This window comes from Sceloporus undulatus, chromosome 1, assembly GCF_019175285.1.
Source record: "Sceloporus undulatus isolate JIND9_A2432 ecotype Alabama chromosome 1, SceUnd_v1.1, whole genome shotgun sequence".
NCBI lineage: Eukaryota > Metazoa > Chordata > Lepidosauria > Squamata > Phrynosomatidae > Sceloporus > Sceloporus undulatus.
The window spans coordinates 333,946,332-333,966,107 of record NC_056522.1 but is presented as its reverse complement, the minus strand read 5'-3'; the positions used below and the strand labels follow the sequence as shown (position 1 = coordinate 333,966,107).

The 19,776-nt window shown below is 39.3% G+C and overlaps 1 protein-coding gene across 2 annotated transcripts in view; it reads right to left on the bottom strand.

Moving 5' to 3' along the window:
• The window catches only part of NPAS3 (neuronal PAS domain protein 3), a 952,772-nt gene that overhangs the window by 22,013 nt on the left and 910,983 nt on the right, over positions 1–19,776 (bottom strand). For both annotated transcript variants that reach the window (XM_042477645.1, XM_042477653.1), the window contains 2 exons: positions 10,224–10,417; positions 5,565–5,671 (listed from right to left, as the gene is read on the bottom strand). In XM_042477645.1, the coding sequence (XP_042333579.1) occupies positions 5,565–5,671; positions 10,224–10,417 (301 nt within the window). The remainder of the gene's footprint in view (positions 1–5,564; positions 5,672–10,223; positions 10,418–19,776) is intronic.

The following is a 19,776-nucleotide window of genomic DNA, read 5'->3' as shown; positions in this document are numbered from 1 at the left end:
ACATATGTTAAGAATTTTTACCCCTCTTATTATTACTGTCATGAACAATATTAACACATTTTGTGGGGGGTGGGGTGGGAAACCATGATTTGTTTGTGAGGAGGCCCTTCTCCCTGTCCCACCAACTTCTTAAGTACAGATCTGATGGGAACATGGGAAAGGTCTTCTAGGTAGCTGCTTCCAGGCTCTGGAACTCCCTTCCCAGAGAGGTTAGACTGGCACCCTTCGTGCTATGTTTTCATAGGTAGGTAAAGACATTTCTTTATTGTAATCGGTCTTGGAAGACTGATTGCTGAGTCAGAAAATGTCTCATATAATGTGCTGGATTTTATATTCACTATTCTCCTTTTGGTGGTTTATGTTTTTAATAGGTTTTAATCTTCTTTAGTTTAAATACATTTGTAAATATTGTGCGCTATGAATGTTTAGCTATGCTTCTTTTAACTGTTGTAAGCTGCCTTGAATCCTGAACTGGGGGGGGGGGGGGAATGTTGTGATAGAAATAAATCAATCAATAAATAAACAGTAATAGTAGTAGTAGTAGTAGAAGTAGTTGTTGTTGAAGAAGAACTGAAACAAAGGCCCGTTACAGACGGGCCTGAAAATACGGACTGGGTCCGTATTAGGGTTAGAAAGGGGCGTCACTTCCTGACGCCCCTAACCGTAGTACAGACCCAGTCTGTACAAAATGGCGGCAGCCGTTCCACACAGCCGCTGCCGTTATGAAGTCACAACCGCGCCACCTCCAAATGAGGCGGCGCGGACGTGACGTCTTTGCACCACGCGAGGGCGCCTAGAGTGCCCTTTCTGCGGTGCAAGGAGCTCCGAAACGGAGCTCCTTCTGGGGTTTGCGTCACTGGGCACAGCCTTTACATGGCTGCGCCCAGCGATGCAGAGGAGGAAGGGGCCAAGCGGCCCCTTTCTCCTCCTCCTCGTCATCGCCAGGTGTCCTTGGGGCTTGAAGCCCCAAGGTCACCCCTTTCCAAAGCGGCAGATTGGGGCCTCGGAGGCTGCCGGTCTGGCAGCTGAGGCCCCAATACAGCGGGGAAAGGGGCGGGTGCAGGCCGCCCCAAACGGGTGGTCTGTAACCCGCTAGAGTTCCAAAGATAAGCTATGATATTCTTAATCACTAGCCAGCTTGCTATTCCATAGTCACTCTCATGTAATGTAGCTTAAGGTAGCAGCTAACATGCCTAGGCAATAGAAAACTCATTGCCTATCTGGCTGTTCATGGCTTACTCACTGTAAAGGTTCTGGTGGGAAGAAATGGCCCTTGTCCCCTTTAGGGATATTTTTCTGGGCCTTAACAAATATCTTGAATTGATTTGTATGTTATTCATTAATTAATTATTTTTCAGTTAATTGAAATAAAGATTTATGATCCTCCCAGCTCCACTGGCAGTTCTGTTAGTATAACCACTCCAAATAACAAGCAATTCAGGATGAAGCACGATAAAGGTAAAAATGTCCCAGTGCAACTACTGGGAAAAACATCTGAAAAGAACAGCAGGAAATTCTGAAAATATTAGCTCATGTCTTTCATATCATACATGACATGAAAAGAAGAAATCAGCATTAGAAATCATTACTGGAATGAAAATAAACAGCATATCATAATAATATTATGTCGAATTGCGTGAGAATTTTATAGAGAACCAATATGCATTATATTAGTGCCTTTTGGTCAAGAACTCATTCAGCTTAAAAAGGTATAAAACAGACAAATAAATGGGAATTAAAAATATGAGTCTGTTTAGCTTAGAGAAAAAAGATCACAGAGGATATGTGAGAAATAAATTGATAGCACTATGAAATGCTCCCTGTTCTCTGAATAGTAGAATTCTACATCAAAAAGCAGGAAGTTCAAGCCAAATAAACAGACAAGAAAGTACTACTCTGAATAACTTATAATTAGCTTTCTGAATTCATTGCCATTGATTATAATGGGAACTAGTATAAATGGCTTTTTAAAAAAGATTAGATGAATTTGTGGAGAAAAGGTATTAACTATAACAATTAGCTATTAGTATGATAGCCAAGAATTAGGGATATCAACCAATTAAGGGATTTCACAGTGATTACTTGCTTTTAAGACACGGTATTTAAACAAATGTGCATATTACCAAAATGTCAATACCAATGCCCTCTTGCAGTTTTGGAATTCTGTCTCAAGGAGAAGGTTTTGTCCCTTGTCTGTCCTAATAATGCTATATGTGGCTACTACTATCAATCTAACATGATCCTGACTAGTACATTATGCTACAAGCAAATGCAAGCATTTGAGCCAATACTTCAAGCAAATGATCTCATCCAGAGGCTACAATCAAGTCACAAATCATATAACATGCATATATCTATATATAGCATATTATTAAGGAATTACGCATCAGGAAAGTAGGCAGATCTTAAAGGACAGGACATAAAATTCTACCAATTGCACAGAAGGATTATTCTAATGAATCTGAATTTTTTAACTATGCTTGTTGCTTTCTGTTAAAATAAAACAAGTTTGTTGTTGTTAGCAGCTTTCAATTCAACCTTGATTCATGGCAACCCTGTAAATGAGACAACTCCAAGATACTCTCCTCAACTGTTCTGCTCAGATCCTGCAATCTCAGGGCTGTGTCTTCCTTTATTAAGTCTATCCACTTGGTATGTTGTTTTAGGAGATTATCACACTGCCATTTCCTGTCCTTTCCTCCCGAGCTAGGTGTGGGATGTAAATTTTTAAATGTGGATTTTATCATACACCTCTGTGCCCAGGTGGGAGGCATTCCATACCTGATCATTGCATCCCGTACTCAATCTGGACTTCTCCAGCATAGTGATGGCAAACACTCTGGTATAGACAATCCTAACTTTAGTGTTCATTTGTATATCTTTGCAATTCAGGATCTTGTCTAGTTCTTTCATAGCCGCCCTTCCTAGTTCTAATCTTCTTCTGATTTCTTGACTACAATCTCCTTTCTGATCAATTGTATGGGACATCTTTACCATTTCAATTTCCTCTATATCTACATTTAATTTATGTAACTCCACTGTGGTCATTATTTTTGCTTTCTTAATGTTCAACAGTAAGTCTGCCATAGCACTTTCTTCTTTGACTTTCCTTAGCAATTGTTCCCTGTCTTTGTTATTTTCTGTTAGAAAGTTGGTATTATCTGCATAACTTAGATTGTTGATACTCCTTCCCCTGATCTTCACATCACTTTCATTCAAGTCTAAACCTGCTCTCTGTGTGATATTTTCTGCGTACAAGTTGAACAAACAAGGTGATAGAATGCTCCATTTGGGAATCACTCTGGTTCTCTGTATTCTGTTGTAATGGTAGCCTCTTGTTCAGAGTTCAGGTTACACTTCACGACAATAAAGGGTCTCATTCAATTCTTTAAAAGCGATCCTTATTTTTTCATGATCTATAGAGTAAAAGGCTTTGCCATCATCTATAAAGTGCATGCAGATTTTTTTCTGGAATTCTATGGTGTGTCAAAATTTTCCAGCATATGTTTGCAATGTGATCCCTATTGTCTGTTCCTTTTCTGAACCCAGTTCGCACCTCTGTAATTTCTTACTCCATATATTGCAATAGTCTTTGCTGTAGAATTTTGAGCATGACTTTGCTTGAGTGGGAAATTAATACAATGGTCCTGTAGTTACTGCAATCTTTTGTATCTCATTTTTTGGGGAAAGGAATGTATATTAACCATTTCCATTCTGTAGCCATTGTTTTATGTTTCATTATTTGTTGGCAGATTTTAGTTAGAACTAAAGTTGGTTCTGCCTCTATAGACTGCAGCAGTTCTAGTGGTATGTTATCTGTTCCTGGTTATTTATTCCTCCCAATTGCTCTGTGTGCAGCTTTCATTTCACTTTCCAAAATTTGGGGTTCATCTTCATATGATTTTTCTTCCCATGTGTCATTCATCCTTTTGTCTCTTTCATATAGCTCTTTTCAATAATGTATTCAAATCTTTTATTCCAAGTTTCAAGTCAAGTCTCATGTCTGTACCTTCAAGTCTCAAGTCAATTCTCAAGTCTTTAACAGCTTTAACAGAAAAAAGGAGGTGGTGATGGTGGTGGTGGTTGTCTTTGTATGTGGGTGTGGCTATCAATAACTAGAAAATCAAGAAGACATGCACAAAGTCAGGGGGGAAATTCTAAGAGGGGAATGGTAGATGTTTTAGGCAATGGGCTTGAGGTGGGGGGATCCTTTTAAAGGTTTTCATAAGCTTTAGAAGGTACCTTCAATGTGCAGCAATGACTGGCTGCTGAGTAGACCTCAATCATTGCCTAAAGCCCATTGCCTAACATGTTTGCTGTTTCTGGATGAAGTTAGACCAGAAGTCAGTCACTAAAAATATACAAATCTCGAGTCAAGTCGAGTCATTACATAATTTATTGCTGAGTCGAGTCCAAGTGGAGTCATTGAAGTTACTTGAGTCCAAATCAAGTCCAAGTCAATCAACTCATGTCTACTCCACTGCTCTTTTGTGTATTGCTTACATTGTCTTTTAAAATCTTGGTCATGTATTATATTCCCTTGCTGATCGTAGAACATCCCCACTCTTGCTTTAATTTTTTCTTTGATTTCATGGATTGTGTGGAAGAGGTGTCTTGTTTTTCCTCTTTTTTGGCTCTTATATCTCTGCAATAATTATAATAGTAATTCTCTTTATTCTTTTGCACTAATCATTGAACAGTTGCTGAAAACCTAACACAAAGCAAAGATTTAATTATGAGGCTCCAGAATAATAGTAACTATGAAGGTCAACCCTACCCTTTATACAGCCAGACTCACTAAGCTGCCCATGTGTTTTCCTTTATAGATGTAATGCAACAGTGTTCTTTTGAAATATACAAAGAAAAATGACATGAAGTATGGTTTAATAAACAAGAACCATCATTCATTATTAAATAGAAGGCAATTTGCAACACTTTCTTTTCCATGTTCTTTAACAGTAACAAACTAGGAGCAAAAGAGCATTCAGAATGCACCACCTTCTCCAGGGAACTGGCTGATGATTATGAAGAGACAGTGCACCAATAAGCTGGACACTTCATTTACCCCAAGATGGCATTTTCTATAATTTTCTTCCTGAACTGTTTTTTTTTTAGCACTGGTAGGAGTTGTATTAGATGCTGCCCCATCCATCCTAGAAATAGTGAGTTTTAAGTCCATTCCTCATTAAAACAATAAACTAATTCAAATTTATATATCAATGAAAAAATTGCTATGTTTACACTAAACGATTAGCAACATAAATAAGATTTCCCTTCTCCTGTGTTTCTTGCCTACAGATTATTTGAGTCTTTGCCAGAAAAAAAAAATCATAGACTGGGTGACCACAAATGTAGAATCAATTTCATTCAAATTCAATAATTTCAAATTCCACCATTTGCCAACTATATCATACACCACAGAGGAAATTAGGTAGATAGGACTCAGTCCCAAAGTAAACCAAAAACAGTAATGTATAATACAAACATTCATAGCATGGGATGTAAATAACATTTTAAAAACAGTTACAAAAACAAAACCATTTTTACAAGGCGAGAATACTTACAGTCTAAATGACTGTGCCTGATCCCTTCCACGTCTTCAGCATGTATGAAGTGGTAACATCTCTTCCCTACAATATCTACAGGGGTCAGATCCATGTAATCACTAATCCTATAAAAGAAAAATAGAGCCTATGAATTGAGAAGGCAGAAAAATAGAGGAACAGCCAAACATCTTTTATCCTGATTCTAAATTATTTTACTTGTATATCTCTCTGCAAAGCTATTCTTGTGACACCAGCTTCACATTATTTTGTTATGTTGGCCCAGACTGGCACAGTCCAGTCTCATGTTCTTATCTGCTACACAGGGGATCTTGAGATCAGTTTCTAGGAAACCGAAATCTGTATAACATTTTCTACCAACCTAGCACACCTGTACAGCTGATCCAATTTATTAACACAGAACATTGGTAAGAATAAGATTTCAAATCATGCCAAGATTACCTTAATTTCTTTTTGTTTTTAAAAATCAGAATGAGGCAACTGGGTGCCCTCCAGATGTTTTGAGGTACAGCTCCCACCAATCCCATCCTGCATGGCCAGTGATTAGGAATTATAGGGATTTTAGCCCAAAACATTTGGAGGCCAGTAGCCTGCTGAATTCAGAACATGAAAGCAAATACAAAGACAGCCTTCAGTGGGTCTGCTCCTGATAATATAATTCTTTAAAATACAAAGCTCTTCATTAAACGAGCAAGATAATTCAAGGTTACATAATGAAATAAGAACATGCTATGCTGATGCTAAATGATTAGAGACACCTTTCATTTCAACAGATTGGTCTTCTATTGAGTATATTCATGAAAAAAAGTCCTCTTCAGCTGTTTCCTGGCACAAAGTCCAAACTGACATTTCAAGCGATATAATTTAAATGCCGAGACATCCAGATGCCTGAGGGTGTTATCTTTTTTAGTCTTATTCAGCTGGGAGCACTGCTTTCACTCCTGGTTCTTTCAACTGGGACTTTGTGGTTTACTCCGCACAGAAACTTTTAAATCCTTTCAGTAGCTCTTCCTGCTCTGTGCTCTGCTCAGCATCTCTATGTATGTGTGTTTCTGTTATTGATTGTCCAGATGTCAATGTCCTGAGGCATCAGTGTTAAAAAAAATTCCCCCAAATTGAAAAACATATTGAGTGAATCAGGCTGATCTGCTCAACATAGGCTTTTCCTTCCCCTTTAGAAGATATAATTCATTTTTATGTTTTTAATAGAATGGTCTACCATTTGCAGAGAAGTTTCTTTGAGGGGAATAATAGCCATTAGGATTCCAAGGGAATATTTTGCAGGGTTGCTCCCAAATGGTAGATGGTTAATACTAGTGAAGAGATAGAGCTATCAAAGTACAAACAGGGTTCGCACATTTAGAGTGCAAAGATTACTGCCAGAAAACTACTCCCTGCAGTCAGTTTGAGAGACAGTAAAAACTAGGTGTGATAAAAATATTACAGCAAATTAGGGAACTACCTGCCAGCTTCTCAGTATCTGACAAAAATCACTTGCTGAAGTGATAGTTTTCTTTATGATTGTTTGTTCACATTATCTAGAAACAGGAGAGCTTCTTCCTCCAGACTGGAGAGAGAGAGAGCACCTGCTGAAGATGGAAGCTCTCCATCTTTGGGCTTAGATTATGGGTGCATCTACACTGTAGAAATAATGCAGTTTGACACCATTTTCATTAACATGGCTCCATCCAACAGAATCCTAGTATTTGTAGTTTTGTGAGACTCCATAACTTTTTGACAGAGGAGGCTAAAGATCTTGTAAAGCTTCCGACTTTTAAAAATGGACGCTGAAGCAGCTTAGATGATCCTGGCTGCATCTGGGATGGACTTCGGCACCGATTCGGAGGCAATTTGTATGTGATAGGAACCGGCTACCTCCCAAATTAGCACTGAATTTGGGAAAGGTAAGCCGCTTCTTTAACCCCATGCAATAGGGTCCTAAGTTGAGGTGTTGCAGGGTGAAAAGTATTAGAACTGAATGTGGAAGAGAAAACAATAACATGTTGTCTTCTTCCTGCATAGAGCTCCAAATGACAGACTACTATCTTTTTGCTTTGGGTCAGTAGAACATTTGGTCTGGGTCAGACTAGAGATGGGGCAGTTCTCTCCCTTTATGTTCTTTATGTATGTACAGGGCAGAAAAATAAATTTCAGGTAGCTGGGCATGAAAGTATAGTCATTAGCTTTGCTGCTCATATTGGGTTGGTTAAAGGAGACACTGGGAATGGTAACAGTCTGTGGACATGTCACAGGCTGCAAGTTACTGCTAGGCTACTGTTAGTCTATAGGCTACTAGGACTAACAAAAGCCCCTCAAGAAGGCCATGTCTAGCTGACTATTCCCTTTTACTGCACAAAGTATTCACAAATAGTGGAACATCTGAATTCTTCTAGCTGGAATCTATTTAACAGTTTATTCCTCAACAACCTCTACCAAACAGTGGTATTTGTAACAACTTATTTCCTAGGATAAACGTGAATATATTTGTTGCTATTGTTCTTCCTGTGCAATTTTATTTTTAAATTAAAGCTGAAAATACAGATAGAACACCCATTCTTCCAAACAAAGTAGAATATCACATAAAAGAACAGGGATATTTGTTAACATAAAAAAAAATCTCAGAACACTTAGCACAAGAGTGGTGGAACTTTGACCCTCCAGATGTTGATAACATACTAGCTAAGGCTGATGGGAGCTTATGTCCAACAACATTTGGAGGATCAGGGATTTCCCTTCTCTCACAGATAAGCTTGTGAGACAATCACAGTAAAAGTAAAACAGGCTAAGGAGAATCTCACTAATTGTTAAGAGAGTTTGGATGCACAGCCAGATAACTGTCAGAAGGCAATATATGCATCTGTATTTGCTTAGAGTGTGACCAGAAGCTATAATTTGTTTTTATAAACTGGGATTCATAGCTTACGTACTAAGGTTGTATACAATTATGGCATCTCAAATTTTGTGAATACAGCACAACTCCTGTATCTGTGGGACTGGTAACTGCAGTTTCACTTACCACCTCTGGAAAAAAAAGGTCTCTAGGTATCTGGAAGTCCTACAGAATAACTCTATGGTCAACTTTCCTTTGAATATAGGGGTTTGCCATTATCCATGATTTTTGCTATCCTTAGTAAGCCTGAGAATGTATGCTCGGAGGATCCAGGGGTCGTACAGCATACTACTGTTTAGAAGGTTGTTGGGAGACTGTTACTGTTCTATTTATTTATTTTGAAAAGCTGTATTTACCTATTCAGGCATGTGATATGAAAAGCCCTTTTATGGGCTGAAAACTGGTTAAAGAAAAGGAAGAAGAGAGTAGGAATAAATGGCCTGTTCTCACAATGGAAGCATGTGAATAGTGCAATTTTCTCTTCCCTGGGTAAGATTACCAGAGTTTTTGTACATTTGTCAATTATTTCCCCCCTGTTTTGGGAATTTTTGATGAAAGATATGTTTGCACAAATGACTTGGCTTTTGCACAAATTATTCAGTGTACAATACAAACTTTTTTGTGTGCATAAAGTATTATTGTTCTATAAAAAGGCCCCCAGAAAAAAAAAAAGCAAAGCTTGAAACTCATGGCCATTGATCTTCTCAGTGGAGTGTTTCAAAGTGCTGTGGTATCCTTAATTGTAGTGGATGAGAACATTTGCAAGTATTCTTTATATCCTTAGTGTAGTAGTTCTTCAGTTATATGAGAGTAACTAAGCAAAGTGCTGTACTTGCAGATATCTTTGGTTGTGGGTTTAAAACTATTCTGTTCTATATAATGTTGCCTCCTTTAAGCAATCTTGGAATAGAGGGGTGGGATTTGTAAGGCCTTCAAGTCCAAGGTGGCCGTTTCTCCCATTGGCCCTCTTAAACCACCCCAAATTTTCTTTTAGAACTGTAAAACCATCATCATCATCATCATCATCACCACCATCCATAATGATTTATTCATTTATATCCTGCTTTTTCCTCAGTACTGGACTCATAGCTGCTTATTTAATGTTTTGATTAAGGATAGCTTAAAATAGATATTTTGGACCATATCCCAGTATCATTTTACCAATAGTTGTGAATCAATATTCACTGCAAATAAACTTTGTAGGACCACAAACGTAACAAAGGGGTGGGCTGTTATACCTGAACAAAATAGGATAACCTAATGCTAGATAAACTATGAGTGAATATTAAAGGAGCCCTGAATAACTCAGAGAGCCTTAGGGAGTATCCTTGGGAATCTGTCTATCCACAGTATCTCTCTCTCTCTCTCTCTCTCTCTGGTTTGGGGAAGAGTGGTTTCTGTTATGAATTTTCTCATGTACTCACTGATATATTCTCATGAATGTTGGTTTCCTGTTGTAGGAACTGTTGATCTAGAAGTTGCCACAGCAGTTTTGCAGTCAGAAAAGCAATCTTTAAATTATATGTTTTTCTTTACTACTTCACTCTCTTGGCTGCCTTCAGCCAATCAGTCTCTAGCTCAGTAGCCCAAATTTCCAAATGGGTTCTCCCTCCCTGTAGGTCTGACTGAAAGAAAATATGGTTGTATAGCTGGAATCCTATCTTAGTAAGAAATTGTTGTATAGCCTATCTTCCCTATCTTTGTAAGAAACCAATTCCTTATTCCAAAATGTATAGTGTAACACTGGGAAAAAAGTCTAAATGTTGTACCTGTTTTCACAGTAAATGATATTGAGGTCCATGTTTACTCGCGTTACAAACATGTGACAGTCGATTCTGACTTCATTGATCGTAGGAGGGGGCAAAGCATGAGCAACCACTACTAGTCCCATGATTTGGCTGGGGACTGTCCGCCCATGGGATAGTGACACTCGCAGGCGTAACCTTCCTGTTATATGAATCACCTGGAAAATAACAAACAAGGAAAGGAAATCTCAGTAAATGCAAGAAGCAAATGTGAATACAATCCTTTTTAATGACAGCATTATTATTGTAAAGAGTGATTAACTGCCAGAATTATACTTAGCCAATGCTTATTAATATTGGCTGTCAACATGTCCTGAATGTCCTCATGCTAGGAAAGAAGAGAAGAAGAAGAACACAATATACAAATGCTTCACATTTATCAGATCCAAAATGCAGATGCCCCTAAGGTTAACTATCTCTTTATTTTCATTATTTTAAAAAGAACATATCGGAACATGAGTGGTTGTAAGAAAGGTATTGCAAGTGATGTTGGAAGAACCGGATCACTAACTGTAAAATATTTGAAGATTACATTATAAAACATGTATCACAGCCATTCTGAAATATTTCCAGAGCAATACTGAAATAAACTGCCAGCAGTTTATAACAGATAGAGAATACCTATCTTTTAAATACCTTTATGTATTTAAATCAGCAACAGATCACTATAATGATGACTCAAGGAGAAGAGTAGTGGTCAAGGACTCACTGCTTGTGTTTATAAAGTCATTGACAGATTAGCAGTTGGTTTTGATCTAGTTGGTTATCTCTGACATTGAACCATTTATCCCATTTTACAGATGACTTCAAGGCAAGAAGTTGACTCAAAGCTAGTTAGTGAAACCATGGCAGAATCCTTTCTCTTGAACATCAGTGGCTGCAATCCTGCATAAGGTGTGTGGAACCTTTGGTCCATGTACTTCTATGCCTCTGCCATATCTGTCATAGCAGCCAATCCCTGTGGAGCCACTGCTGCTGATATTAAACAACAGCAGAGGAGAGGGTAGGAAGTGATTGGGTAGGGGGTACAGTGGTACTCTCTCCATTTCCCCACAGTTCACTACAAAGACAGATGACATTCCTCTGATTCTCTTGTGTGTAAACTGCAGAGGGATGGAGAGGCAGCCCTGGCTATCTAGACACTTTCCTCTCTTTGCCTCCTCACCTCACAACAGCAGCCCAAGGATTCACAGCAGCAGCACAATTCTGACATCTTTCGAGAATGATTTCTAGAGTGTGTGTGTGTGTGTCTTCAAGCTGTCTTGTCAACTAATGCAACCCCATGAATTTCATAAGGGTTTTTCTTAGCCAAGGAATCCTCAAAGGTGGTTTTGGGCAATTCCTCCCCTCTGAGACATTATAAGAACACTATACCTTAAAGTGCTACCCACTTTGACTCCTCTAGCTGCCTCCTGTTGCATTCTGGGATTTGCAGTTTTAAGGAGGGGTATTTAGAATGCTCAGGCAGAGAATTCTAAATACTCCTCCTTAAAACTGCCAATACCAGAATGCAACAGGAGGCAGCTAGAGGAGTCAAAGTGGAATAGTAGCACTTTAAGAGTATAGTGTGATAAACATAGCCTACAGCATCTGGTATTCATTGGTGGTCTCCATCCAAGTACTGACCAGACCTGACCCTCCTTACCTTCCAAGATCAGACAGGATCTGGTTCCTTTAGGCTATTTAGCTGGTTCATATAAATGTTTTATTCTCTAAGAGTACACTGTATATATTTATCCACTTTTTTGATGCTCTCTAGTCTTAGCTGTTTGCATCTTTTGGGATGCAGCATTCATTTTGTTATTGCTTATGACAATGAAGTTCACATTGTGTTGAATAACCAGTAGGAGCTTATGATGTTATAACACTGGGTTTGCAAAATATTCAACAAAATCACACTTGTAATCAGGGATAGTCAAAATGTGGCCTGCAATGTTTCCCCCCATCTCCCCAGGTAAAAAATGGGCTGTTTCACCCTCTTTCCTTCTAAGACCTGTTTTAGTCCCACAGGAAACTTTCTTTGAAGAAATTCACTTCTGCATTTTAGGAAAAGACTAAATCTGCTCAAAGTGGGGGTAAATTGGGCTAGTGAAGCCATCCTGAGGCATTGAGGGCACTCTTTGCCATTTTTAGTTATTTTTTTCTAGGAAAAAATGGTATAAGAAAAGTTGGGAACAGGGGATAAAAATGGGGAGAAGCAACCTTCCAGGGAGCAACACAATCCTCCTAGTTCTTGAAAACTGCATATGCTTTCCTTACATGAATGGAAAGCTCAGTGTAATTGCTACTGTCCTTGACTTACTGAGTTCTCTCTAAATAAGTAAAAAAATCTGTTGAGTTCCTTCTCTGACTTTAACTGCTGGATGCCAACATTTATTTAGCCACAATTTATATTAATTACCCAAGAGCATATATTCTCTAGGTGGCTTTTAAAAATAAAATAAAAGGATAAATACAATTAGAAAACCAAATAACTGCAGCATAAAAATATTTTTACCATCAGCTGGAAATATAAAATCAATATGGGAGCACAAGCATATAATAAATTAAGAAGAATGCAGAGTTGAAAAAGCAGATCTTAATTTAGCAATAAAAAGGCTATAATGAAGGTATAGGCAAGCCTCTTTGGGAAAACTATCTCACAGGTCTGATGCTACCAATATGAGGGACTTTTCACTGGTTGCCACCCACCTAACTTTACTTGGCAGGAGCACTACGGGCAGATTTGAGAAGATATACATTGATATATTTTGGAGAAAAAAAATTAAGCTTATTGCACGACACTTGCAGGAACAGAACAGAATGGAACAGGGGAGAACGGGAGTTACTGGATGGGAGAATGCCATTGATGCTACTGGGAGTCCCCACACCGTTCCCCAGCCGTTCCATGACAGCCGATTTTGAAGAATGGTTCAAAATCATCCTTCAAAATTGGCTGCCAGGAACTGCTGGAGAATGGCTTGGGAATTCCCAGCCACATCAGCAACATTCTCCCATACAGTAACTCTCATTCCCCCTGGCTCTGTTCCCATTCCTGCAAGTGCCATGTGATAAGCTTAAATATTTCAGAAAACCTGTTCCCAAGCTAAAAAGAACTTTGGGTAATTAAATACTTGAACTCTGATTTGGGCCCAAAAATGGCCTAGAAGCCAGCATAGCTGGCAAAGCATTGATATAATAACATCAAAGAGAGAGACAGATGGGCTAGGACACTGGCATACTAGGGTTCAAAATCCCAGGTCAGCCATGGAAACTCACTAGGTGATCTTGGGCAAGTCACCCTCTCTCAGCCTCAGAGGATGACAATGGCAAACCCCTCTCTGAAGAAACGTGCCAAGAAAACCACGTTAGGTTTGCCTTAGGGTTGCATAAGACAGAAATGACTTGAAGGCACACAACGACAACAATATCATCAAAACCTGTTCAATAATCTTGGTGCCCTATTTTGTACCAACTACAATTTCTAGACAATTTTCAAAGTTTTACATACCAGCCATTTACAAGAAAATAAACAGGAGTTTTTCAGACTGTGGTTAACTGTAGCCAAAATATCATCACTGAAGTAAAGGTGCAGCTGGTATATCAGCTGGAAAGTATAAGGCATCTTTCAGAAAACAGAGACCACTTGAGCTAGTAAGGTGGAATAATGAACACCCCCAAGTTGTGGACCAGTTACATCAAGGAGAATGACACTCATTCCAGAACATATTTTCTGGGTGGTTCAGCTAGGCTGACAAACCATGTATCAACAGTACCTCCAGTGGATTGAGTCCGACCCTCAGTTTCTGTTGGCAACCCAAATGATTTACAGAGCAGTACTGGCATGAGGGTAAATCGCTTTGAAGCAACAGAAGAAAATAAGGCCATCGTGTCTAATTTAGCTGTTCCCTGAGATTTGTTGAGAACAAGGGGAAATTATTTGGGAATAGAAGGGCTTGGTCTGCTAACTATAAAGTGTCAAGACCTATATGCATTTAGGCATGATAATGACATGCAATCATTTCACTTAGTTAAATAATAAGAATCATCCATATTTAAATACATCTTCTGTCCTTAGAGAACATCTTTGAATTGAGTGGAACTCACTGGTTTGTTTGTTATAAGAGGAGAGGATTAATCTTTGTAGTCAATTTTAAAAGGCCTTTGAAATGATATAGTAACCAGAGTCTGTGCCAACTAAAGGAGCAGGGTATATTTTTTTTAGGAGATTACCAGTTTGTCCACTGATAATTGTTACCAAAGCAGAACAAAAACCAAGAGAAGTTAGTTCCAGACAATCTGCACAGGTTTCTTATGTTTATTATAAACTGGAAATCTCTTTTTTCCACTAGCAATTTCTTAACTGATCAGTTACACAGGAAACCACATATCATTCCAGCTATGACAATCAGTTTGAAACTGTTATTGTTATGTATACTTTTCCTTAAAGGATAACTAACTCCCCCATTTAAAAATATCTAAGACTGCCCCATTTTTTTTAAAAAAACCCTCTAAGCACTGACTATCTGAATGCTTTGTCCATTTTACATGTACCTCTTCCACACATACATCTGAGGTAATGCTTAAATTTTATACTGCACCTATTGATGACAATGTTTCTTATGACTATTTTAAAATTTTTCTACAGGCAAGGATGTGAGAACACAATTTTAAAAACTCATTTTTGTGAGACCTCATTAACTAATGAAGAAACAGCTAAAAGAAATAAGATTTAACTTCACAGGAGGGACATTAATAGTATACTTTGCTCCTTCCAGCTAGGCTTACTCACATCCTTATTTATCATTATCTGTCTTATTTTATCATACTTCAGCTTTCTGGGGGGAAATATTACAAATCTGTAAATGCTTGGAAATATACTGCTTTTAAATGGCTATCTAGAAATTACATGATAAATAATCCTGTAGTAAACACACGATGCAAAGCATTGTTTTATGAAGAGTTGCTATGTGTTTGATGTTGGCATTAACACCAAAGGGCAAAACTGTAAGATATGCCATATTTAAAGCCTACTTATCTCTTATATGTATGTTCCAAGCAGTGCTTGGAAGCAATTGCTTAATATCAAACAGATTTGATCCCAAACGAGTGCTTGTTTCTTCAGCACTGAACCTCCTCCTCTAGTTGATTCCAAAACAACAAAGTCGGTGCATAATGCAACACACAAGAATCCTACTAAACTCAATGGAACTGAATTATACAGAGAAATCATTCATCTCTATTGATTGCTGTCCCATTCATTGTATCTATGGGCTGAACTCAACGTGGTGAAGGAGAGGCATTAGGAGAGATCACCTAATGATTTCCCCCCTGATTAAATACAACAATACACTGAAACAGTCTTTTATTATTGTCTGTAACTAACAGTATATTTTGGTGGAAATGCCTTAGGTGGAGAAGAAGCACCTTTAGTGGCACACTTTGATGTAATATGCTTCCTTTCTCCAATATGTATTTGGAAAAGACACTACAGATCTCCTTGAATACTGAGTCTGAACTGAGCCAAACTAAATCCTCTGAACTGAACAAAACTTAATCCGTCATGTTCCACTATAACTGCAAACAGTTTGAAACAAAACCCAATTAATAGGTTCTGATCCTTAGGCTGTTCAGATCCACATTCAGTCTGGTAGCTGCATTTGCCATTGTCAGGTCATTTGTGTTGATATTTAAAATAAAACTCATTTCCATCACTAGTATTGTTTCTGTCACAATTTCAACCAAATTCTTTTTCATTGACCCTGCATGCCCCTTTCAAAACAGTATGTGTATCTGTATCAGATCTTACAGCACAGTGCTGAATATGAAACTGCAAAAAGGAATTGCAAATTTTTATGACAGTTAGAGACCCATGACCTATTTCCCAGACTGAGAATCAATCACTCAACATTGTGCCTTCCCAGGTGGAACCAGCTGATGACGGAGTTATCAGAGTGAGTCTCCAGTGGGACTGTTTATTCTGGGAGAAAAGTGTGGGGTGGTATTTCTAGGCACACAGGAAACTGCCTTATACTGAGCCAAACTATTGGTCAACTAGCCCAGTACAGTAGTGTCAACATTCAAAGAGTTTCACCGTTGCTATTTCTACCTTGAGATACCACCCATGTACAAACCAACCAGGCTTGACCCAGTTCAGCTCCCAAAATCAGGTGAGATTGGCTGTATTTAAGATGGTATTGTGTTATAAAATTGTGTTATACAATGCACCATAGCATCTTATGTACCATACCTTAGTGGTACAACACATGCTTTGCATGCAGAGGGTTCCAGGTTCAATCTCTGGCATCTTCCGTTAAAGAGTTCAGACACCAACTAGTAGAGAAGCCTTCTAGCTGAGACCCTGGAGAATTACTGTCAGTCAGAGCAAACAACATTGGCTAGATGGGCAAACAATCTGTCCTGGTGTGAGGCAGCTGTATATATTACTACGCACTGCTGGCATTTCACCACTTTAGGGATTTTGCTGCTTCTGGGGACTGAAAAGCAATGCCAGACATACCCAGGATGCTGTTGTTTTATTGATCAAGATGCCATCCAGCTAAATCAAACCTGTATGTGGATGCATATGCATGTTAACACTACAGAATTTCATGACAGAACATCTGTGTAATGTCATGCAGAAGTAAAATATATATCACTATACATTTTTGTGCCGAAATACTTCATTCCCTAGTTAAAAAGAATTTTCAATTAACTCCACCTGATAGGAACATATTGAAGAAATCATAGTCTCTCTCTCTCTCTCTCTCTCTCTCTCTGATGCAAAAAATTAATGTGCAAGATGTTGAATATACATGTAAACACAGTTTAGGATGAGTGTGGGAATGCCAGCAAGCTGTGTTTCTTGGATATATATATATATATATATATATATATATATATATATATATATCCCTACCATATGCTGTGTGTCTGTCATCTCTTAGTGACAAGTTTTTCATAACCTCCAATGTTTCATTAAATAAAGGAAGGGCACTTGTCTACTTGGGATGTTCCTTTTTGCACACCAAGGATCACTGCCCCCCAAGGTTATCCCCCCCCACACAACACACAAGGACACCCAATGAAAGCTCTTCTGTGCTTGCTGTTCATTTACCTGCTAATAGTGCCTGAGCCCTTGTAGCATCTGACAGCCCTTCCCTCCAACTTTTCCAAGGGCTGCTGCTTTTGCCACAGAAGAGGATCAGCCAGGCACACCTTCCTTGTCCCAGGGCTCCAGTAGCTGCTGAGAAGCCCTCACTCCAGCTTTCCAGCTGCCACTGCTCTGCCCACAGAAGGATCAAAAGAACAGCAAAACCTAATTCCATTGTGGTTGGACCAAGCTGCTGTTGCACTTAATTTTTCTCCTCCTCCCTCCCCATTCTTTTCTCTGCTGTGCTGTGTCTTATTTTGACTGTAAGCTGAAGGGCAGGGAGTGTCAAACTATTTGAACAGTGCTCTGGGAGAACTTGGTTTGTTTGTTTTTTGCTAAAGGGTGAGGCATAAATGCTTCAAATGTATAAATAATCTGTTTCACACTGATGTCTGAGAAAAGATGGACCATTAGTCTGCAAGGGGAGATGAAAAAGGAAGGGAAGCTATGCATTAGCTTCTTGTGTTTGTGGACATGCATTTTGAGAGCACCAGTGAGAAATCCTTGGCTCTCTAGTTAATAATAATAATAATAATAATAATAATAATAATAATAATAATAGAGTTTATCGATATCTTCCTGCCTGTCCCAATTGGATCGAGGCGGGATCACAACAGAGTTTAAAAAATACAATTAAAACATTACAATATTATTATCACACAAGTTAAAACCACAGTTAAAAACATAAAATCAACAATCATGGGGTCATATGCTCTCGTTCCATACAGAAACAGTCTGTAATTCATAGAAACTCAGGTGGGTATGCATGTCGAAAAAGCTCTGTCTTAATCACCTTCCTGAAAGTTTCCAGGGATGTAGCAAGGTGGATCTCCTCTGGGAGTCCATTCCATAGTGTGGGGGCAGCTATACTAAATGCTTTTTGGGAAGTAGAAACATATTTAGGTGCTCTAACAATTTCTTCCCATTTGTTCTAAGAGTGCAGGGCGGATGGTATAGGGAGATACATTTCTGTAAGTAACTTGGGCCCAAGCCATGTAGGGCTTTAAAGGTAATAACCAACACCTTGTATTGTGCCCGGAAGCTAATTGGAAGCCAGTGTAGATCTTTCAGAATAGGTGTTATGTGGTCAAATCTCGAGGATCTGGTGACCAACCTGGCTGCCACATTTTGCACTAATTGGAGCTTCTGGACTTGATACAAGGGTAGCCCCATGTAGAGCGCACTGCAGAAATCAAGACGAGAGATTACCAAAGCATGCACTACAGCTTCAAGGTCCTTTCAGTCGAAGTAGGGTTGCAGTTGACGTATCACCAAGCACTTCTGGCCGTTGCATCTACTTGAGATGACTAACGTAGAGACGGATCCAGAAGTGCTCCCAAACTGCGAACTTCGTCCATCAGGGGAAGTGTGACCCCGTCTAGGAGTGGTTGACAAATTTCCTTCCCCGGGCCTAAGGATCCTATGGCAAATACCTCAGTTTTCTCTGGATTCAGCCTGAGTTTGTTTTTCCTCATCCAGCCCATTACTGACTCAAGGCAGGGATTCAGAGGGGAGATGTCATCCTTAGTCACTGTAACAGTCGGGGACATAGAGAAGCATATTTGGGTGTCATCAGCATACTGATAACCCCACACCCCATGTCTCCGGATGATCTCTTCCAGCAGTTTCATGTAATTGTTAAACAGCATGGGGGACAAGATGGCGCCTTGGGGGATGCCAGATGTTAGGTCTTTTCTAGAAGAGCAACTGTCCCCCAGCCTCACCATCTGGAACCTGCCCGAGAGGTAGGATCTGAGCCACTGGAGTGCAGTGCCCCCTATACCCAACTCCCTCAGGCATTCCAGAATGATACCATGGTCGATGATATCGAAAGCTGCTGAGATGTCCAAGAGCACTAGTAGGGTCACACTTCCCCTGTCTGTGCCCAGACGGAGATCATTGATTAAGGCGACCATGGCTGTCTCTACTCCGTATCCCGCCCTAAAGCCGGTTTGAAATGGGTCCAGATAATCGGTTTTATCCAAGACAGCTTGGAGTTGGAAGGCCACTGCTCTCTCAATCACCTTGCCCAAGAATGGTAATAGGGAGATTATGCACAAGTCTGTAGTTATTTCTCTCCAGGGGATCTATGGAGGGTTTTTTTAGAAGTGGTTTGACCACTGCCAATTTTAACTGAGATGGAAATTTGCCCTCCCTAGTTGTGTTGGCATACCACTTCCATCAGTTCTGTCCAGCATGGGTAAGGGATTATGAGGGCTGTAGTCCAAAACATATGGTGGGACAAAGCTTCCCACTTTTGTTTGAAGGACTTGTGCATGACTCCAAACTGGAAGAATTCTAGTATAGTTCTACTCAGTGTGGTGGACTCTGGACTGGGCTGGCCCCTGAGAATATGAAATGAGGACAAGGAGTCTGTGATGGAGA